General features: G+C 50.3%; 1 protein-coding gene across 1 annotated transcript in view; it reads left to right on the top strand.

Annotated features, from left to right (window-relative positions):
* Positions 1-23,599, top strand: part of ptprsa (protein tyrosine phosphatase receptor type Sa) — an 89,384-nt gene that overhangs the window by 9,485 nt on the left and 56,300 nt on the right. The window contains exons 2-4 of the mRNA XM_062450624.1: positions 7,895-8,087; positions 18,730-18,875; positions 20,311-20,452. Of these exons, the coding sequence (XP_062306608.1) occupies positions 7,991-8,087; positions 18,730-18,875; positions 20,311-20,452 (385 nt within the window). The 5' untranslated portion in view covers positions 7,895-7,990. The remainder of the gene's footprint in view (positions 1-7,894; positions 8,088-18,729; positions 18,876-20,310; positions 20,453-23,599) is intronic.

Genomic DNA, 23,599 nt, shown 5'->3' with positions numbered 1-23,599 from the left:
CTGCCCTGCTTGTTATGGAGGAATACATTAATGGAGGCCATGACATTCTGCGCCCTGGCTGGTGATGCCAAATCATGCTTCGGTCATGAGCTTCACTCCATGCCAAGAACTGGAACTACCTTCTGCCCTGGACTCTTTTCCCCCCCTCCTTTTCATGAATGCGACGCGTCTCACGCTGGCAAATTGAGTCAAAGCGTTTGAGCGGGGATCCGGAACTGTCTGGAACATTTGCTCCTTGCTCCGGTTTTTACTGCAGCTGTAAACCAGGACCAGTTGTTTTTCCCAGGCTGGGAGGAGTGTGGGGGGGGGGGGACAGACAGACAGACAGGCAAAGAGACAGGCAGACATACAGAGATCGAAAGACACCAGGCAAACCTAACATGACCATCTGTCTCGTCTGATTTTGACGGAACACACACACACTTATTATTTTCTGCAAATAGTGATGGCTTGTGTTTTCTACCACCTTGCATTTTGAATAGCCTACCTTAGTGGAGAACAAGGCAGAATATAATGGAGGAGAAGATAGAGAGTGGGAGGAGAGGAGATGGGGAGAGGAGAGCAGAGGAGGATTAACTGGGTAGAACAGACATTTCTAAATAGACCAGAACAATTAAATCTGGCTTCTTTCAGACTTGTATTGTATCAGACTACACTTAACTAACAATTACACATTTGAAATTAAATTACATCTAGTAGATTTAGTGTGATTTGTGCTGTGATCTTGTCTGCTGCCTACCCAACCAATAGAAGGGACACTTGAGATTGTAAGGTCCTTATCCAATCAAATTTGTTTCAAATTAGTGGGATCAACTCCTTTTAATTAAATGCCTGAAAAGAGGAGAGGGAGAGATGGATGTCCTCGGTGAAGTGAGTATTCATCAGTCAAGCTTGTCTGGGTCGTCACGTTAAAACTCGGAGTTGAGGTTCTCGTCAGAACAATGTGAAACAGGAAGGAACACGAGATGAAATTCAAGGAGATATTGGGTATTGGAGTTCATGGGATGCGAGAGTAAAAAGGTTGAGGTGAATCATCATGTTTGCTTGTTCTGAGACTTTGGAGAAAAAATCCTGTTTGGAATTCTCAAGGTTAGTTCGTATGCAGCTTCCATTTGTATTTAACGGGTGTCTATTTTAGTGCTGTTTTTCCCCCAACAGTCTTTACCTGCAAATGGATCAAGGTGGCCATGACATCTTAGGAGTGCCTTGGCTCGATATTCTTGGGGTCTGACTTGGTGACACACTGCCAGTGGACTTGCTTCCACCGGTTACTGAATAAATAATCTGCCGGTCTAGAATACTAGTGGAACCGCACCAATGTCCCTTTCACCAGCAATGACTCTGCTGTAATTGTGTCTCACACACACACATGCACTCACCTTCATCAGGGCATCAAGACACATGGACAACTGCATACACGGCGTAATAGGCAGCATAGAGAGACACACATACTTCTGAAATATCTTGTGTCTCTTATAATATTTCGGTACCGTCACTTACCCATGCCATCGGGCTACTTGTAACCAAACTAGGCACCAAAAACACTGTGCAGTTACCATTTTTCTCTCGCACACACACACACACACACACGATTTCGCTTGACCCATCTACTTACCATAATCACATTCCTCGCTATTCCACTTCTTAAACAAACTGGGCACACATTTCCCAGCAGTCCGGCTGCCCTCTAAAAGTTTCCTCCCAACGCAAATTTAAAGGGCGGTCGGCCGACTATCACTTCTCGGGCCCGTGCGATGCTTGTCTGTCGGTCTTGGCGCGGGGCCAGGGACTGACGTCGCCTCCGTCTCCTGTCAAGGACTAATGTGTCTGCACCCCCCCCCCCCCCCCGGGTGTTGTGTAATTAAATGGGCCCGTCTATAATGTCTGGTCTAGAGCCATGACTATGATGCCTACGGAGGGTGTCCGCGACCCTTGACCTTCGGGAGCATTGTAGGGCTCTGACCCAGTCCCACCCGGAACAGGGAGAGCCAGCCGGCCGGTTAAGTTAGTGTTGTCTGCTGGCGCTGGAACGTCTGGGTCAGGCCGAGACAGACGGCATAATGGTTTCTGTTGCTCAACAAAACGTCAGGAAGTAACACTTTTGTTTTCAGGTCAGCCCCAGCCAATCAGGAACTGTCAATCCTACTTCTTTGTAGCACCGAGAGCTTGTCTGTTTTTTTTTACTGCGGCAGGTTGGAGAGGACGGGCGAAGAAGACTCAGCGCTTCCTCTTGGCACGTAAACAAACCCTGTCGCTTTCTGACTTCCCTGATTTTGTGTGTTGGGAAAAAATGGCGTTGTCAAATGCTGGTCTTGGCGGGGCTTTTCTTAACAAGTGCATTGGAGGGGTTCCAGGAAAGTGCAACTGTCAGTCAGCTTGTGTCTCCGAAAGGTCTTGCAGTTCATCCAACTGCCGTGCGAAAAGCCCTAAGACCCTGTGCCCTAACGGCCTGTGTAAACAAATGCTCTTACAAAAGCTTTGCTCAGTGACAGTTGGACGTCTGTTCTTGGGACAGAATGACCTCAGTCTTGAAAACTGAGTTTGCTAAATGGCCGTTGTGTGGGAGACCTGAGCTTTGTTAAGCCCAGTTGTAGCCTGGCAGCACTGACGCAGGTCCCCATTGTATCTGGGTAAACACTCACTCAGACACAAACCCACACGGCAAGATTTCAAGTAAATCACATAGGGAATTACTGTTGTTCCTTTGCTGACTCACTTTGGGTTTTTTGCTCATTCCCAACAAAACAAAGTGAGCGAGTGTTGCCGTGAATGGAGTTTAGGGGTATGACTCTACGATCAAGATCTTGTCAGAGCAGAAGTGGAGTGAGGATGGAGGGAGGGGGATGCAGGAGAGACCAGTGATAAAGGAGAGAGGGGGATAGACAGCCAGGCACACGAAGGGCGTTTACATAATCGCCCTGCAGATCCATGCAAATTCATGCGATTCCCCCACTAAACATCTGCAATGCAAGCACACTTAAGTATGCATGCGCAAAGGGGAAGGGCTGAGAGAGGGAGAGAGGGAAAAAGGAGAAGGGAAATGAGGAAAATACAAATAAATTCAAGCCTGAACGACTGAAGTTATTTTTAGTCACACAACACACACACACACACACATTCAAGGACACTACACAAACACAACAACACTGTGCAGGTATCCAAGCTATGCAGACCCACACAAACAACTAGGGCCTATATTATTTTATGCAAATGTTTAACTAATGTATCTTTGAGATGGACGGCTTTTATGCCTCAGAGATTTGAAACTGGGAATTTGAGAGACTGATGAGCGAGCTAAACCGTAAAACGAAAAAAGTGCGAAATGTGAGAATTGACACCTTGAATCAATTGAGCTCGAATAGATTGGCCACCGAACAGAGACACATTGATGCACACCATGTCTATCTCTAGAGGCACAGTCACACGCACACGTAAGCTTTTGTAAGAGCGCAGAAAATAGCTGGAAATTGTGATCAAGCCTACACCCGAGTCTTTTGGTCATCGCTAGCTAGTGAATCAAAGGAGGGCTCTTCAAACTGCGAGGTAAACGGTGACCATGAAGCGGCGAGGCACAAAGTTTAACCAGTTTAAAGAGCGATATTCTGAATGAAGGCTGGAAGGGCCCAGTTTACGACACCCTGTTCATTGTTAGCGTAAAGTGCTATGAGTTAGCGTTTGCTTTTAGGGAAGCCTATTAAAATGAAAGCTGTGTGGTACACTAGCTGGGGACTGAAACAATCCTCTTACAAAAAAAAAGACGAAACATAGCCTAACAGTCCAGGTTTCGCGACTATCTTTCCCTTTGTATTGTAGTGGAGTAAAAATCGAGCCGCTTGTCTCTTCTGCGATGCTAGCAAAGCACAGTGGTGAAATGAAAGAAAATAAAGGACTTTGCAGTGTTTTTCCAGGTTAGACTGTTTACGTCGAGTAGATGAAGCTCATGATGCTGAGTGGAATTAATCAACCTTTACCATAAAAGTCCTCATTTCTATTGTGATATAGCCTTCAGTTAATTGTTTCGTGTGACTGCGTGTGACTGTGCCTCTAGAGATAGATATGGTGTGCATCAACATGTCTCTGTTCGCTTGTTTCTCTATTGTCCTGGCCACACACACACATCATGCCGGTGCATGCACACGCAGATGCAGAGTCTCTTGGATACAGTTGTTACTCAACACACAGACACACACCCACTGACTCCCTCACACACACGCACACGCACGTAAACTAACACCACATTAGCTCCTCTGTCGCCTATGTGTGTGGTCTTTACAGAGGAGGAGCAAGTTTGTGAGGTTCTTAGCCAGCGGTGAGGCTTGGTGAACCAGGGAAGTCCTGGAGCACCGAGGTTTAGGCCCAGTCGGGTGCACTAGGCGGAGAAGAACTTCACAGGAGGAGAAACGAGATCCGACGTACAACTTGATTCCATCCAAAATGTCTTGAAGTCAAGAAGGGAAGGCCAGAGATCCAGAAGGGTCCCTTTGATCCTGCAAATGATTGGTCGGTAAAGATCGGTTGTTTTGGTGCAGCTAGGCTGTGAAACCTAATGCAAGCAGCCTACCTCATATCTGGGGAAAGGCATGTTTCGGGGGGTTTGGGCCTGCAGGCAAAGTGGTATTTTTTCTCTCTCATGAATTCACATTGTTTCATATGGCATGCGTGTGTGTACATGTGTGTGTCCACATCGGTCCACTGCTTCAATCGTAGACTTGGGCATAATTGGAGTCCTCTCCTGAATACGATGCGTGAGCATCAATAATGTACATAAAGGGGTTGCTGATCGCGCCAGACAGAATACCAAATTACTCACATGAAGCTGCCTCAGAACAGAGTACTTTTGGAAGACAGAGGGTGGTTGAGAGGGAGGGAGGGAGGGAGGGAAAACGGGCAGCAATCTGGGCCAATCATGATTGCTGCCAGTTTGGAGACGTATCGGCGACCTGTTGCCAGAAATGTGTGTGGATGTGTACGTTAAAGTATGTGCCTGCCCATCCGTACCCTGTGTGTGTGTGCTTACATCACCCAATGTGATGGACTCCAGATTGCTCGAGTGAACAGCGAAGTCTTCGCCGGTTGCGTAGCTTAATAATTGATGGCAGAAGCACCTTCTTCTGCATGTTGCTCTGCTTTCGTGACGGCCTAAAATATGCTTGGGTGTCTCCCCGGCTCTTTCAGTGAAGACCGTTAGACCGAAATGTTCCTAGCGTGGTACTATTATACCATCCAAAGACAGACAAAACCGTCTTTATTAGCATCGAGCAAGTAAACTACTAACATCAAGCTTTTGTCTGAGCGTTAGATCTTTCTGAACTAGTCATTTGTGCGCCACAAATGGGTTTTGTTCACACAAGGATGAGCTGAGCCTATGAAACAATACCATAGCTTTAGCATTAGCACGCCTGCCCCAGAAAAGGATAGCCCTCCACTGGTAGCCAAGGACACGGGTGTAAATCTGGGGATCAGGAACGATAGCAATTAGCGATTTCCTGTCCGCCTCGCCCTGTGAATGTGTTGGGCGCCGGGCAGCTAGGCTTTAGCAATCGATTAGCCGACACGGTACCCTCTGTAGACTGCGAAGCGCTTTTCGACGCCCCCCCCTCTCCTACACACACACACACACACACACACCCCGCACAGGCTCCCCTTAAACACACATACACGTACCCTTGTCCTCCAGAGCTCCTCTCCAGAAGAGAAACTGGTTGCTTTTAGCGAGGACTGTGGTTTCAAAGAGAGGTGCTAATAGCGAGAGAAGTGCTCTGCTTCTGTGCTTCTCCAAGCATTCGACCACGAAACCACTTGGGTGACACACTTGCATCTCTATTGACAGCCGAGAGTTTGTGCCGTCGCCTCGCCTGTCTCTAAGCTTGGGCTGGCAACAGTCGCACTGTAAGTGTGAGATTTGAAACAGGGTTGTTGTGTTTCTTTGTTATTGTGTATTTAAAGTAATAATTCTTAGAGGGTGGGATAAATATCTTTGAAAAGGTGTTGTTTTCATGGCTGCATTAGACCTGGGCACGGCGGTGCGTGTTGTTATTCAACCTACATCAATGCTCCACAACCATACACCAAGCTTACTGTCTGGAGTTTAGTGTTGCAACCAAATCTGGAGGCAGGAAGTCAACCTATGAGCAAAGCGATCGATTCCAACCCGAAACGAGGTGCACTTCCTGTGGGCTTTAACATCCCGCGCCATGGCCTCCTGGTGGGCAGTGAGGAGATCCCTCCACGTCCACAATTTGTTAACGAATGACAGCGTCACGACAACCCTCGCCTGTCACTTTCACACTCCCTCCTTTCCCTCTCTTTCTCCACCCTCATCCATCTCTCTCTCTCTCTCTCTCTCTCTCTCTCTCTCTCTCTCTCTCTCTCTCTCTCTCTCTCTCTCTCTCCCTCTCTCCCCCTAGTGACATCGCCTGCCCTCTGAAAGAAAGAAAGAATAAGTGCCAAGACAGAAGCGTATGCTATTCTGTGAGAGAGATGAGCTCAGTTTTCTCTGAGAGCCCCCAGTATTCGGCGTGAGGAGCAACCATGGAGCCATTGTCGTGCAGGAGGACAGGGATAGCTGTTCCAGTCAGCGCGAAAACACGGGGAGATGGGCGTGGGAGGGGAATGTGGGTGATTGAGAGATGGGCCCCGGAGCCAAGTGGGCGGGGACTTGGCGAGCGCTCCGGCGTGGCGTCTACGGTGCCGGGTTACTCTGCGATTAGCAACCGCGGCTGTGGCTTTGGCTGCCGGCCTGCGTTTGCGAAACGGCTCGTCTGCGACATGGCGCGCTCAGTTGTTGACTGGAGCGACTAATCTGGTGTTCTCATTTCAGTCGGTATAATAATAGGGGTGGAGGTGCACGCGGATCGTTTTACCGCGGCACACAGAGCCGGGAGGATGTTTGAGAGAGGCGCAGTACGCGTGATGCAGTTCCTTTTACGGGCATACGCTCCGCCCATGGAAGTCCCCGCTCGCGCCTCGTCTTTGAAAAAGTTGAATGCGATCGCAGCGAGTGGCTGTTTTTGTCCGATCCGAATCTCCGAGCCTTCCAAGCACTTGTGGCTCAGAGGTGTCTACGACAAACCGAACCGGGGGTTCTTTCCTGTTATAGACCTCTTCATCCCTCGCTCTCTCTTTCTCTCGAAGCAATCTTTCCTCGGTCTTCCTCTCACTCTCTCTCTCCCTCCCCCTCTTTCTCACATCCCTCTCATCTCTCCCTCCCTCGCTCTCACTCACTCCCTCCCTCGAATCTCTCCGCCTTCCCCTCTCTCTCATCTCTCCCCCTCTCTCTCCCTACCTTTTGTCTCTCCCTCCATCTTCTTCTCTCTCTTTCTCTCTGTTCCCTTTTTATTCCTCCTCCTTTTAATTAAACGTGTGTAACTACTCGGCTACGTATGACACGGTAGACATATCAATGAGGCCTCGTTCCCTGGGCCTGGCGTGTGCACACAAGGATTAATGGCAATTTGACTCAAACAAAGAGACGTTCCATGAAATATCGCCGGGTACCTTCCTAATTACAAGATGTGCTGATAAGCAAATAATGACAAGATCCTGTGATAGCACCCCAGACTAATTATGGGATGTGAAAAGCAGTTGATTGCAGTTGGGATTGGGGGTGGGGGTGGGGGATGCACACAGGCACTTCACCGTGGAAACTGCAGATGGCGTCTTATCTGTGTTCTAGGCTGATACGGGGGGCGGTTTCAGTCTCATGTCTGGGAAATGTCTGTGATCACAGTGGCCTAACAGCGGGTGAGAGTGCATCGACTGTAAAAGGAAACCGATTTCTGCACCCGCGCACTAGGTGTCCAACAAGCGTGCTTCTGAATGCATGACATTTGACCTAATCCACCTCTCTTCTCTCCTTCTCTGCCTCCTCCTCCCCCCCCCCCCTCCCCGACAGAGTGCCAAGCCCTCCTGCGTGAAGACCCCCCCCCCCTTCTCCTACTCGTGGGGCCTCGGCTCTGTAGCCAGGTCAAAGCTCGCCTCTGGAGCCAAGATGGCCGCCGGCTCGCCCCCATGCCTCTCTCTGCCGGCGCTGCTGCCTCTCAGCACCTTGCTCCTGTCCTTGCTGCTGTCCGGTTCACATGCCTTATGTAAGTACCCTTCAACCATACATCCACTAACCTTTTCTACAGGTTTTGATTTTGATTTTGATCATTTGGAAACCTTTTGTATTCATATACATATGTACTCATGTTGGTTTATGGTGAGTTGTTTGGCTCTGAGGTCTGTGTGTCTATATATAATATTCCGGGTGTTTGATGTGTTCGGTTGATGCACCGTCTTCGACTTAGCCTACTTTGTGTGTTATCTAAGATTGGCCGGCTTTGTTTCCTTATTGTTTTCCTCCCATTGGGTTGGGATCCTAATCTGGGATGAATAAAAAGAAAAAGAAAGTAACCCCTAGCTATGCGCGTAGAATATCTGCACCATAGCTGCTATCTATATGGGTCTATCCTCCCTATCTCCTCACTTAGCACCAGTGGGAACACCGCGCCGGTTCTCCCTGGTCGGGATTTGTTCCGCTCCGTTCCTCCCCTAAGATGGGTTTAGAGACGCATTAGGAAAACAAAACAAAGGAGCGCGGCAGATAAATAAAAGAGCGCGGGGGGGGGGGGCGGGGATGAGAAAGAGGAGAGGCTTCCCCGTCGAGTTTTTAAAGGCAGTCGATGGGCGCGCGCCTGAGAGAGAGAGAGAGAGAGAGAGAGAGAGAGAGAGAGAGAGAGAGAGAGAGAGAGAGAGAGAGAGAGAGAGAGAGAGAGAGAGAGAGAGAGAGAGAGAGAGAGAGAGAGAGAGAGAGAGAGCTGACAGAGAGCTAGTTTGAGCCTCACCTGTTTGAATTAGCCTGGTGTTCTCTCTCTCCTGCTCACCTCTGCGAGCTAAAGTGGAGCTTACTCCGATCGCTGATGTGTATCTCTCTACTAGGCTCCTATACTCGTCTGTCTGTTCCCACCTTTATCTCTCTATCAGAGCATCGCTCTTCTCCTCTTTCCCCTCCCCTCACCCCCCCCCCCCTCTACTCTTTGCCGTCTGTTTTCTGTCTCCCCTCCTCTCGGTTTCTTTCCATTTCTTCTTCTCTCCCTCCTTTTTTTCTCTCTCTCCTTTCCCTCTCAGTAACTTTATCTAGATACACACACACACATCACTCACAGTAGCCACTGTGGAGAGCAGCCTTTGTATATAACCGTCCAAATAGACCACAGTGGTTTGCTTGGACACACACACACACACAGACACATGCTCACGCACGCAAACGTAAGAGCCTACGCACGCACACCCCCATAGCCCGTTCTCCGTCGTCCGGCCTAATTGCTAGTTCCGATTGAATCCAGCCAGCGGCTCCTGCAGGTTGACAGAGCTCTCTGTTTGGGCTGTGTTTGGTGTTTTGTCTGCCCAAGGTTTTCCTCCCCTCCGCCTCGTTTAAAGCACTCTACCCTCCATTCATACTCGCCCCTCCTCCATCTCTGTTTGATTCCGTGCACCTGTCTGCCGTTGCCGAGCGCCACAGACACACCCGCCTCTGGACACCCGCCTCTGGAATTGCGCGCGCACACGCAATTATGCACGCGCGGCCCAGGGGTGCTGTCGTCCAATTCAATTCTCTCCCACCTGATCTTGAGGGGACAAAGAACCTCATATTAGTCCACCCTCTTTCTCCCTCGCTCCATCAACACCTCTCTGCACACCCTCACACATACGCCACGCGCACGCGCGCAGCAAGTGGATGTCACCTCTTCGGAGAGGGCTTTTGCTAAAAGCATGATGTCATTCTCCCTCCCTCTCGCTCGCTCTCTCCTCCTTTCACTCTCATAAATCACAAGGAGGAGGAGACATTTTTAATCAAAAAAGGAAAAAGAGTGTTGAATAAATCCAGCCACTCCGCAGTAATAAAGCCTCCCTTTGCATTGTGCGTGTATGTGAGCGAGTGTGTGTGTGTGTGTGTGTGTGTGTGTGTGTTTGTGTGAAAGCGAGAGACCCCCTACAGGCGGTACTGTTGTTGTACTGTTGGGAGCATGGTAGCCTTTCATTTCCAGGTCTGCCTGTGTATTGCTCTGGAAAGTCCTGTATTGTAATCTGTGGGGAATTTTAGGGAGTTGACCTCAAAACCCATTTGTCTCCAATTCATGGATAACACCTAGGGTCCTTCTCTACCACCTAGACAAGATTTCTCCCTGACTTGCTTCTTGCAAAGTTCTTTTTTTCCCAGTTCTTCCGTGAGAAAACCATTGTTTTCTGTCGTGTTTTGATTATTTTATTTTCCAGTCTAGGGATTTCTTTCTTTGTGTTGCCTTTAGGCTTAGATGTTGATAACAGTGGGCATCTGTAAATCCTTCTGCTAAATGACATGTCAAAATGTCTGTACAAAACTATTTGATTTGATTTGATTTCCAGATGGAGAGGAACAGAATGGGCTTGTCCGAACCGAGAACCGTCTCAGAGATTGGTCAATCTGACCACGCTTGACCACGACTCTCCTTTAGACAGATAACAAATGCTGCTCTCATTTAGTAGCTGCTGTTGGTCATCGTGTGTGTGTTTGGTGGAACTCAAAACTGTGGGAATAAGGAGAACTAACGCTGGCCTCTTTAGAGAGGAAGTAGGCTGCCCCATTGGGACTGCGCTCTCGCCCCATACCAAGAACAGATCCGATGAAAACAAACACACGCTCTTCCCAACCCTGTCCATTCAGCAGGGCGTGTCGGTTTGTCTGACCACAGCATCCAAGGCCCTGCATTATGCTCCCGTCGGCCTTCCACCAGCAGACACCGCAAGACAACAGTGCCCAGAATAGCCCAGCCAAAACACTGGCTCCACAAATCCCATTTGTTCCTCTGCCACCTCTCAAAAGTAGCCCTTTTCCACCATCTAAGACTCACACAGCGATAAAATTAAATCCGTACATAAATATAGGGAAAAAGCGCTATGTTATTCCTCCAAGCCTACCCACTAAGTGACCAAATAAGGTTTGGTTTTGTTTCTCTTGGTATTTGTATTTGTATTTTTTGGGGTGCATATTGGCGATGTGCACAGTTGGGTTCTTGGAATACTTGAGGACAATGAGGTGCGATTTTGATTTGTATGATTATTTATGCCCTTTCCTTTCCAATGCAATTTCCTTAAGAGTTGCCGGCCTGTCTTTGTCTTAGCTGGGACCACTAATTGTAATTGACGTAAGCCTAGAGTGATGGGGGAGCAATTTCAATAATTTATTTTCCCTTTGAAGCTGCCAAATGAAAACATTTCTGGCCCCTCAGGGAGAAAGAGTAGTTCTCCCGTTCAATCCTTCTCCCTCCCTTTCAATTCAGTTGAATTCTATTTGAGATAGACTACCCTTTGAAAAATTCCAGACATCACTTTAGCAGATTTAGCATCAATATTTAGCAGCGATGCTTCTCATAATTTGATCCTCAACTTTGGATTTTTAATTTGAGTTGGAAAGTTCTTTTCATCATTCACCCAGGGCACTAAACAGGACAAATCCTTTGCCCCACACCCTCAACTTCATTACATAAGTGACCCAATCTGTTTGGCTTGAAAGACACTTGTTCTTTTTACTTGTTATTTTTAAGATGCAGTTTTAGTAGCAACCGACAGATGTCTCCACAATGACACCTCACCTTTTGCTTTTATTTCCATAATCAGCTAATACACAGTACGTCTATATAGTCAAATAATATGACAAGATTTGTAGACGAGGCCTTTGATTTCTTATTGGACCAAGCAACCAGGGATTATTCAACCGGCATTAATCTTAATAAACTGGTGAATGCAAGTCCTCTTAGAGTAATGTGGATAGAGTGTTTCTGTATGCCCACTATATCTGTTATCAGCAACAGCCGTAAGCATCTTTATTTAAATTCAGTATTGTTATGTTTACCATAGCAGAGATTGTTGCGATCCTAGCGTGTATGTAGCATTAAATGACTTTCTTGTCCTATCGACACCAAGCCTTTTTGATTTAATTTGACCAAGTGCTGATATCCGCCATTTTTTTTTGTTGCTATGGGATAACACAGTCCAATAGTTTGAGCAGTGCCGTTTGAGTCAAGTTTGACAGAACAATACAAGTGATTGAAGTGTGTGAAAGGCACTGTCCCTTGCTGTTTTCAGGAGAAATGAATTCACCTCAGCGGCAAGGTGTCCTTTGAAATTGTAATTGTGTCCAACACTTTGATGAGTGCTCCCTCTAAATTCACATCTTCAAAGGTTTTGAATCGTGACTTTTGGAAAGGGAAAAATGCCTGCTATGTTACCTAGATAAGGTGTAAAAGCCAATTGTACAATACGCTTTCCAAATCAAGAATGTGGTGGTAAAATGCTTGGTGTAGCTTTAGGTTTTTCAGTTCCATAGCATGGTTGTGTGTGAAACCAGATGCTTCTCAGATGCTTCTCAGAGAGAAGCATTTTGTGGTACTCCAAATGTAGCAGTTACACAAAAGATTTGGCCAGAGACCATTTTGGGCTCCTACCAATTGCAGGTGTTTTGATATCCGTTTTATGCAGTCAACAAGTGTCAATTGCCTTAAGAGACTGTGAACTGTAGAAAATTGGTCCCATTTCGCAACTCCTTGGTGCCCCCCAGCTATTCCGCGATTGGCCGAGCTCTTAAACTTAATTTCCTTTGGCCTTCTTGAAATCGAGTTGATTTATTGCCAACAGATTACAGCGTAATGTGTTGTTTTTTCCCCTCCATCTGTATCCAAAACAATGGTTTCAATGGGACCAATTCTACACTATTAGAAGACACCCCTGAATTCATCTCCTTGACAACCGTGTGCATGGAATAGTTTGCACGGGATCATTAGAGCTTTATAACTTAAACCGGCTACCTCCAGTCCTGCCCTGGGCTTTTGAGGGACGGTGAGGTTCTTTTCCAGTTAATGGAAAGTACACAACATTTTTTTTTCACTGCAAATTGAAGAGGGGAAAAAAAGGATTTTGAAAGAAACATTATGCAGAAACGATGCTCGCACTGTTTGGGCCCCCCGAGATTCCGTAGCACTGAGCCGTTCTTCTGGGAGTGAGACGACCCAGGAGATGACCCTGGTTTTGACGATGCAATCAGCACGCTCGTTTTGCGAATTAACTGCATCAAAGATGACTTGGCCCACCACCTGGCCCAGAGAGTGGCTCCCAATTAACCTCCCTTCCCCCTCCTTAATTGAAAAAGCAATTGTTTCATTAACTCGTTAGCTTTCTAGAGCAAGGTAAGGATTATGTCTCATGGAGGACTGGATAAATTAGCCCTCCGGAGGTTTACCAGGGCTTGGATTATTACGGTCTGGACGATTGTTTATCGACGTATGTCTGTTAAAGCTTTCTTTTTTTTAAACCAGAAACGAACATCGGACGAGTCAGTAAGGACCATGGTGATTGGAGTACCAGAGGGCGGAGGATCTTGATAGGTCAACCCTCCATGGCTAATGCCCGCTCCTTGGGATCTTGAACTAGAGGGAGTCTCGAAAACACGTTTTCCACCAGGAGCACAACCAGACTGCCATGCTTTTATCCATCTGTCCACATCCCTCCAACTGGCATCCCATAGAATTTCTGTCTCTCTCTCTCTCTCTCTCTCTCTCTCTCTCTCTCTCTCTCTCTCTCTCTCTCTCTCTCTCTCTCTCTCTCTCTCTCTCTCTCTCTCTCTCTCTCTCTTCATTTCCTCATATTGTGGCTCCGTCCTCCATCACCTTCTCTCTCTTCGGCTGAAGAGACCCGTGCTGCAGGTTTAACCTGGGAGACGTAGTCGTGCTGGTCTCGCTTTTGAACGTAAAGCTTGTGAGCCCTTCTAAAGGGGTGTGTCTCTCTCTCTCTCTGTCAACTGACAGTCACGGCGTTCTCTCTCTCTCTCTCTCTCTCTCTCTCTCTCTCTCTCTCTCTCTCTCTCTCTCTCTCTCTCTCTCTCTCTCTCTCTATATATATATATATATATATATATATATATATATATATATATATATATATATATATATATATATATATATATATATATATATATATATATATATGTGTCTGTATCCATCTTCCTGTCTCTGCTTCTTCCGTCCGTCTCTCTCGATCCATCGCTTCCTTTCTCTGTCCCTCTCTCTCTCTCTCTCTCTCTCTCTCTCTCTCTCCCCCCTCCCCTTAGCTCTCAATCCCCATTCAAGTCTTCACAGCAGTCCATTAGCTCTAGCCAGGAGCAAAGCTATGCAAGTAATGGCCGAGAGGACTTAGTCTGGTTACCATAGCGACGGAAGCCTCTGAGAATTGGGGCCTGATTGATGGGGCCCGGTTTTGTGGACCTGGAGGGTGTTGCTGGGCGTGTTTGAAGTTCATGGAGGTGGGGGGTATGGAGGGGTGGTTGGAGAGGGGATGCCAATCTTGGCCTGGCTCAGTTCAGACATGGGGGGCCCCCTTACAAGTAGCCACAGGCATGCTGGCATTAGTGGAGACCGACCTGCCACGTAACCCCCCCCTCCACCGGCGGTAGATTTCCTGTGATTAACATCACCCAGGGCCTCGTTCCGTCTCTCGCCATCGCTCCACTTTCGGACTCAATATGCCACCTTCAGGAAGTGGGAAAAGATTGCGTCAAGTTTCAACCTGCATTGGAGGTCAACAAGGTCTGGAGAAACATGACTCTGTGTGCTCAATTACACTGTTAGACTAACAGTCCCATTCTGATTGGTGAAAAGAAAATGGCATGCGTCAAACCTCACAACCACCGTAGAGTAGGCTAAGCTAACTGCCCTGTGAGATAGGCCAATAGTCGCTAGCTCCTCAAATGGGGTCCAAATGTTCCCTTCACCCTCGACTAGGCCTTTTCTCTCCTGTGCTAACCCAGGTGTCTATATTCGACTAGATGGATGCCAAGTGGTTTTCCTCTCAGCCCCCACTTTTCTCAAATGACTGAATGGGTTTACGAGGGGCCATTTTGTCCTCCACTTTTCTCATTCCCGCCATAATAGCTCCTATTTATGTTGTGGGCTTCAATGTTCGCCGGCATTAGTCACAGATCCGTCTTCAGGTCTCGCAAAGTACACTGGCGAACGCACAGGACTGTAAATGGAAACCGACATAGCAACAACCCCGTGCCGCGCTAGGCTGTTTGAACGAGGCCGTGTCGTTTCTCTTATCGGCGGCGAGCAGAGTTAGCGGTCAGTAGCGGGATGCTACATTAGCAAAACAAGTAGATGCTTACACAGTGTGAGTTGGCTTCCCCCGCCGGCCGCCGTGTTTGCTCGGTAACGCTCCGTTCTACCATCCTGTGAAGATAGCGGCTCCCCCATCTCATGCTATTCCTGCCTTACCCGACTCCTGCTAGGCAGATAAACCCGGCGGTGTGTGCTTATCTGCGCCGAGTTGGAACCTGTTCTCCATTTGAAAGAAGACGGGAATAGAATCCGATACTGGGGGACAGCTACAAGGCTGCGGGGACAATGTCCTTTCAATGTCATCGAGAGTAGAATGTACAGCTGAACTCCGTTCTTCAAGTATAGTAGCATTTAGAAAATTGTGAGTCATTTGGAGAGAAAAATGCGACCCGTATCATTTTCCGTTTTGTTTTTTCGTCGTGATGGAGCAACCGATTTGTACAGCGTGGGCAGCGGTGGCATGGCAGACCCTTTCCGATTGCGTGCAAAGCTCAGCTTAGATGAGGCCATCCGGGATGGCGTTCATCACCACGGAAATAGAAAATCAATTTCTTTTCAATAGACATACGGTATTCACGATCGCGCATTTACCATCTGCGTGACGGCAGGGTTCAGCCGATGAAGTGAGGGCGACGCTCAACAACAACCACCAGTCGAGGCCCCCGAGCCAAGCGGAGGCTGAAAAAAGCGAAAAGGTTCATTATGCCGATGGCGGTTTTCATACGGCGCTCATGCACTCGCACGTGGAAAAGGACCTCGTCAACGGCGTGCTCTTCATATTCCTAATCAAGCTCACACACACACACACACACTCTCGCACTACACCTTCCACTCTATGCCTCTCAATGGCGGGAGATTTATTGGGTTCTCAGCAGGTGTAAAACACAGCCTCGGGCTATGTGTGATGCCGGTGTTAGATGTTGGCCGCTGCTCTGGTTACACACCGGGCACGGGCGGCTTAACCACCTTCTCCCTTCTCCCCCTTTGCTCTCTCTCGCCCGTCTCCAGTCCCTCCCTCTCTCGCTCTATGGGTCCACCTCTGGGATCATCCGCTCGTCCGTCTGTATCCCGTCCGTGTCTCCCCCTGCACCTTCACATGCGTGTGTGTCTTTCTCTGTCTCCGAGGGGAAACTTCTCGCTCTCTCGTCTCTCTGTCTGTCTCCACGTGGGTGCTCTCTCTGTCGGTCTCTCCTGCTCAGTCTCACCCTCTCTCTCTCTCTCTCTCTCTCTCTTCATTTCCTCACATTGTGGCTCCGTCCTCCATCACCCTCTCTCTCTTCGGTTGAAGAGACCCGTGCTCCAGGTTTAACCTGGGAGACGCAGTCGTGCTGGTCTCGCCTTTGAACGTGTAGAGCTCGTGAGCCCTTCTAAAGGGGTGCGTGTGCCAATATGCTCAAACGCAGTGGGGTGGTCCTAGGTTTCCAACCCCCCACCCTTCCTCTCACTGGTTATCTGCATACACTGTTGGTGTCATGGACGGGCTATCAAGCAGGATAGCAGGTCCTTTGTCGATATGTATTCGTTAAACTAGAATGCGCGGCACATCAAAGATCGGGTTTGTTTCACACGGAACCCCTGACCTCCTTGGCATCGTTTTTTGGAACATCTGAGTTCCGGGTCGTCTTTGTTCGTCGCCGATCAATCGCGATGCACGTGCACGGATACACATAGGACACGTACGCAGAGAAACCTCGGGCGGGGTTCCAGGGACGTGGTAAACCCCGGAGAGACGAGTCCCCCAACGGCTCTGGGAGATCAAAGACACCATTCGAGTCTGTGCATCGATCGGGCGTGTTGTGACTCACGAACACGTGTGTGACGTGTAGGATATACATTCCGTTGCATGTGTGCGTGCGTTTTTATCCTCGCTCACCAAAGAATTCGACCAATACCATAATTTTTTTATTTTTTTGCAGTAAAATGAACTTTCTATGGAATGCCTCGTGTATCCCCAGGCCTCCATCTCACTCCAACTAACTTCTCCCCCCCCCCCTCCCTCCCTCCTCCCCCCACCCCCATTCCTGCTTCTTTGCTCTATCTCTCTATCAGGCGTGTCCCTAATCAATGCAGGATCTCTCCTTCATGTGTGTTTATCACAGCCCAGAGAGAGGGCTGTGCCCGCTGCCTCTTAATTATTCATCTGATGTTCCAGCGTTGGCTGTTTGATCATACCCACGTATCGGCGCACTCCGGAGTTAACAAGTCTCCCCCGAGACCGCGGACGCCGCTCTCTACCCGGCTCGCTTGCATGTCAAGATTGACCCCCCCCCCCCCCTCCGGCCCCCAGCACCCTCCCCATGACAGAACGAGCCCCCCCCCCCCTCGCTAGCCTTATAGATCGCAGGACACAATGCAGAGAGTTGCAAAAAACATTAGCTCCTGGAGTTACGCGCTTGACGTTCCTGGCTCAATGTGTCGAGTCACGAGGACGTGTGTTGACGTGTTCCTCGCAAGGAAAGAAAAAACAAGGACCCCCACCCACCCCCCCACCCCCCACCGCCACCCCCACCCTCCACCACCACCTACCACCACCCCCGCCCCAGTTCCGTCCACCCGATTGGTCCCATGGCTTCCTTACTGACCTGTTTGAAATGCCAAAGCGAGCGCCCTTCTTTCCTGACGTGCACGTCCGTCATCGCCCCTCTCCCTCCGTCTCCTCTCCTTCCCTTTATCCCTCCATCACTCCTCTCTCTCTCTCTGTCTGTGTCTGTTCCTCCGTTCCATCCCTCTATCTCTCCAACGGGCCGTTTGCGCACATCTGGTGCAGGCAGCCGGGCGAGCGACGTGTGTGGGTTTGAGGATTTTGCTCGACGAGTGTGTGTGTGTGTGTGTGTGTGAGTGAGTGAACGGAGGGTTACAGGAGGGGCATGAAGCCATAGACAGAGACTGGGGGGCTCTTTATTATTCATTGCCCCATTAAATAATTCATGTCGGCCTCAGCGTGTCAGGCTGTGCATTGTCTGTAGTGTAATTACCCTGAGGTGTTGATACACGATGGACACTTCCCCGGCTCATACAGACTTCTCTGCAGTCCACAGCCTCCCTCCCTCTCTCTACCTCTCTCCCCTCTCTCTACCTCTCTCTCTCTCTCTCTCTCTCTCTCTCTCTCTGTATGTCCCTCTTTTTTTTACTTTGTTTCTCTTCCTGTCTCCCCCTCGACATCTCTCTCCCTCCTTTCGCTGTCTCTCTTTTGGTCTTTGTCTCTCTTTTGGTCTTTCACTCTCTGTCTCTCCCGCCCTCTTGATATGGAAATTCTCGTCCCACTGTCTCTCTCTCTCTCTCTCTCCCTCTCTCGCTCTCTCTCTCCCTCTCTCGCTCTGTCTCTCCTGTCTGAGACAGTGATGCGAGGGTTCTCCTTTCGCACAGCTGTGGAATTCCAAATTCTGCTCCCCAGCCCCACTCTCTGCTCAGACCGACAATTTGGGGTGTGCGGGTGCGTGAGTGGCGTGTCACTGTCTGCGCTCGTCACAAACCGTCACCTTGATTCGAAGGCGTCGACAGACTAATCATGAATCGGTCATCTCCACCGATACTCGCTTTCCCATCGCCTGGCATTCGCACTAACTATCTCTCTCTCTCTTTCTCTCTCCCCTTCCCCCAGCACCACCTCGGTTCACTAAAGTTCCCGTCGACCAGATCGGCGTATCCGGGGGCGTGGTCTCCTTCGTGTGCCAGGCGACCGGTGACCCCAAACCCCGGGTGAGCTGGAACAAGAAGGGGAAGAAGGTCAACTCCCAGCGCATCGAGGTAAGAAAGCGACCCCCATCAAACCCACTAGCGCCCCCTTACGGCTAGGAGGACACAACGACGGGCGTCTCTGAAGATCTACCTTCCCCTCGCCGGCACGCACGTCCACGCCGTACGTCTTAACTGTACGTGACGGGTACACGGCAGATAGTGTGTGTGTTTGCGGCGCCGCCCGCGCCCCGGCCGAACGAGGGGGCTCGCCAGTCTTGGCGGGCGAGGCCTTAACGCGCCGCGAGCTGGAGGCTTTCAAGTCTCGATTGATGCTGAGCGTTCTCGAATTAAAGCGCGCCGGCGCTATCGACGCTGGAAGCACACTGGGATGACTTTGCCCTCGCCTACAGGAGGGCAACGGCGACAGAACAACAACAACAACAGCAGCAGCAGCAACAAAAACAAGGAAATATTGTGAAATGGGACAACTAAAAACCGTGCTGTTTTGCATTACGTTTCTCTCGATGAAAGGATGGCGGGCGGGCAAGGGGGGGGGGGGGGTTTGGCTAAACAAACAAAAACCCCAGGGGTTGCAGGATTGAACTCGAGTTTACGAGTACGCATTTTCGCGCATTTGCGATTTTTGTTAAAAAACATTATCCGGCCTCCCTCCAGCTTTCACTTTGATATTGATCTCGGTGTTGAACTCGCACTGTTTTTCCTCATTAGAGTTTTGGCCTTGAGATCTTTAAAGACACGACTGGGGGACGGCTACCCCCACGAGCCTCTTCTTCCCTGTTGCCACATCGATCCACGCATACGTGTATGTGTTTGTGTGTGTGTGTGTGAAAGATATCTCCTGAACTCAGGGTCAGGAGGATTGGTGAATGTGTCTATTCAAAGGAGTGAAAAAGGAATGCTTTCGAGTTTGACACACACACTCTCACACACCCACAGCTCTGATCGTAACACAAGTCTCACCTCCTTCTCGCTAAGACAGACTATAGAGTTCCACACACACACACAGCTCTCATTGTAACACACATCTCTCTCTCCCTACACAGACTATAGAGTTACACCCACAAACACACACACACACACAGAGAGCTCTGATCGTAACACACATCTCGCTCTCCCTACCCCAGACTATAGTTTCACAAACACACACACACACACGCAGCTCTGATCGTAACACACATCTCTCTCTCCCTACCCCAGACTATAGTTTCACACACACACACGCACAGCTCTGATCGTAACACACCCATCCCTCTCTCTCCCTACCCCAGACTATAGTTTCACACACACACACACAGCTCTGATCGTAACACCCCTCTCTCTCTCCCTACCCCAGACTATAGTTTCACACACACACACACACACACACACAGCTCTGATCGTAACACCCCTCTCTCTCTCCCTACCCCAGACTATAGTTTCACACACACACACACACACACACACAGCTCTGATCGTAACACCCCTCTCTCTCTCCCTACCCCAGACTATCGAGTTTGACGAGGGGGCGGGTGCCGTGCTCAGGATCCAGCCCCTCCGCGCCCCGCGCGACGAGAACATCTACGAGTGCGTGGCCGAGAACAGCGAGGCCGAGATCAACGTCAACGCCAAGCTGTCCATCATCAGAGGTGAGCCTATCAGCGCCCGCCCGTCACGTTTCCTTCCCCTTCACGTCCGTCGACGCTTTTATCCCGACGACAAAGGTCTGGACTAATCGAGGACCAAAAGGACACAGTTATGACAGTCTTACCGTGGTAAAGGCCAAGGAGCTGTCTGTCTGTGCTCCGAGATACACAGCGCAACAACAATATCGTACCTCAAACGTGGTGTTTGGAAAACAATCCGTTACCACCAGGAAGTGCCTCGTGGTCTCTGACCACGAGGCACTTCCTGGAACAACGCGGGCCTCTTTGCAGAGGCGCGGATCTGATAAGGGTCGATAGGTGTAAGCGACGCACTTGGGAACCATATTCAGGCCTATCCATAAACCCGCGTTATCAGAGGTCGCTGCAGAGAGGAGATAAGCGTGGGCTGGGACCCACTCCGCCGTGCTTTCAATTACTGGTACGAGGTTGGAGGAGAGGGCTCCAGATTCACTTAGGGCAGATGGAGTTTGGCGCTGGGCGAATTCCCCCCCCCTCCCCTTTCGTTCCGTCTCTTGCCGGCAGTTTGGGGCTGGATATTTATCAAGGATCAATCTTGGCAGCGATGGCTTCATCAGCCGCCTATTCAAAGGAGGGAGAGAGATGGGGGCCGTTTTCCAGAGGGTGCTAAGAGGCCTCATTGTGTGTCGAGGGGAGCCCGGAGAAAGAGGCTTGATTGGGTGGCGCGGGCGACGTTGTGTGTCTGACAGATGCGGGAGACCGAGTGGAAATGGAACGGTCCCATGTCAGGGAGGGTCGGAGACAGAGTGTCAACTGACAGTCACGGCGTTCCCCCTCTCTCTCTCTCTCTCTCTCTCTCTCTCTCTCTCTCTCTCTCTCTCTCTCTCTCTCTCTCTCTCTATCTTTATATCTATGCGTCTGTATCCATCTTTCTGTCTCTGCTTCTTCCGTCCGTCTCTCTCGATCCATCTCTTCCTTTCTCTGTCCATCGTTCTCTCTCTCTCTCTCTCTCTCTCTCTCTCTCTCTCTCTTTCTACACGTCTCTCTCTCTCTCTCTCTCTCTCTACACGTCTCTTTCTCTGGCTCTCTATCTCGGTCCATTTCTCTCGCTCTCTCGCTCTCTGTTTTTCTCGCTCTCTTTGCCACTGTCTCTCTGTCTCCCTCTTTCCCTCTCTATCTCCATTGGTCTCCCTTGCCACTGGGTGTCCCGTCTCTCTGGGGGCGTTTTCCCATCATGCCTGGCTCCGACAGCCCGGGGCCATCATGCCTTTTCCCGTTTGTCCTCCCTGGCACAACGGCTCCTGCTTGACGTCATGTTTGGACAGGGAGCTGGGCTCTTGCCCTGTTCTCTTCTCCCCCCCTCTCTCTCTCTCTCTCTCTCTATTTTTCTCTACTCATCCCTCCTTTTATCTCTGTCTCTCTTTACTTCTCTCCCCCTCCCTCTCCTCTTTCCCTCTCCCCCGCTCTCTCGCTCCGTCTCTCTCCCTGGAGCTGGAGGGGGGATGTGCTGAGCCGGAGAGCTGGCAGCTTGCTGGGGCTCCTGGTTGGGACTGGGGCCCAGCAACCAGGGTTAGCCGTGATTGTCAGCAGCCCAGTCTTACATGGAAATCCAGGCTTTGGGGCAGGGCCCAGGAGACCGGCCGCCACACAGGCCTCGCAGGCAGGCGAGCAGAAAGGCAGGCAGGCAGGCAAACAGGGAGGCAGGCAGGCAGGCAAACAGACAGCGATGCAGGCAGGCAGGCAGGCAGGGCCAGAGCTGTGGAGCTCAAGCTGGGGGGAGGAGAGGAGAGAGCCCCCCCCCTCCTCCTCCCTCCCTCCATCTGTTCAAATGCCTGTCCTCACACTGGCCTATCAGCACAGCAGGGCAAGGCTGGATGAGAGCAAGAGAGATGGGAGAGAGAGAGAGAGACGGGGGAGAGTATTTTAGAGGGAAAGTGGATCGGATAGACGGGTGACAGGCAAAGGGAAGGAAGAGAATGGAAAGGATTCAAAGAGAGAGAAAAGACAGAGAGAGAGAGAGGATGAAGGGGGGGGGGGGAGATGGACGCACATCTAGTGAGGAGAGACATAAGCAGGCTGAAGAAGTGGAGAGTGAAATTGAGATCGTGCCGTTCGAGGTTATCACACTGACAGGGGTCAAAGTACGCACACCAAACCATGGATTCTCAAGTTGACTCACACGCGCACACACACACACACACACTCATGCAGCCTTCAACACATCTCCATGTCGCCGCAGGGGCTAATCACACTTAGCATCGTAGGAGTCACACTGGTCCTGATGGCTACCCAAAGAATTACCCCCCCCCCCCCCCCCTTACACACACTCACACACTCACAGAGAGAAGGAGAGAGACAGAGAGAGAACACGTACGTGCGTTCACGTGGGTGTTCTCTCTCTCTGTTCTCTCTTCATGCGTTCACGCTCTCCAACCAGGAGCCCCAGCAAGCTGCCAGCCCTCCGGCTCAGCACATCCCCCAGCCAGCCCCCTCCAGCCCCCCCCCCCCCCCCCGCCCCCGCCCCCCCCGCAGCCTCCCGGTCTTTGTCACAGCTCTAGTCCTGGTCACACAGCGTACGTACGTACGTGCGTGCGTTCATGTGGGTGTTCTCTCTCCGTCTCTCACAGAGAGGAAGGGAGCACAGAGGACCCGCGCACACCGGTGTCACGCGCGCGCACAGACGAGCGTGACGCCCCCAAAACACTCCCCTTTCAACCCCCCCCCCCGTGTCCCCCGCCTAACCGCTTCCTGTGCCCGTCCCATTCTGGTGGGGGCTACGTTTAGTGATGTCACCCCACCCCTCCAAACCCTGGCTGCTTTCTTCCGGGAACATTGATCTGAGTGTGTGTGTGTGGGGGGGGGGGGGGGGGGGGGGGGGGGGGGGGCAGTGACGGTGAGGGAGAGAACAGTTAGTGAAGGTCTAAGGAGGCCCACCTGCTTCCATCCTACACCTCCTGTTCTTATACGTAGTCCTCTGGGAGTCGTTGGTCAGAGACCATGCGGTTAGACGCCTGCACGGGCTGTCTTTCTGTCTTGCTTACTTTTATTCTTCTCTGGCATTCGTTCTCTTTATCCCTGTCATGACATTTATTTTTCTCTCCCTCTCCCTCTCTTTCTCCCTATCTCAGTTGGAAATAACACCTGTTCACCATGGCTACAGGCCCACCTTGG

Source organism: Osmerus eperlanus, chromosome 24 (assembly GCF_963692335.1).
Source record: "Osmerus eperlanus chromosome 24, fOsmEpe2.1, whole genome shotgun sequence".
NCBI lineage: Eukaryota > Metazoa > Chordata > Actinopteri > Osmeriformes > Osmeridae > Osmerus > Osmerus eperlanus.
The sequence above is the reverse complement of the archived record's forward strand: the minus strand, read 5'-3'. Positions and strand labels throughout refer to the sequence as shown.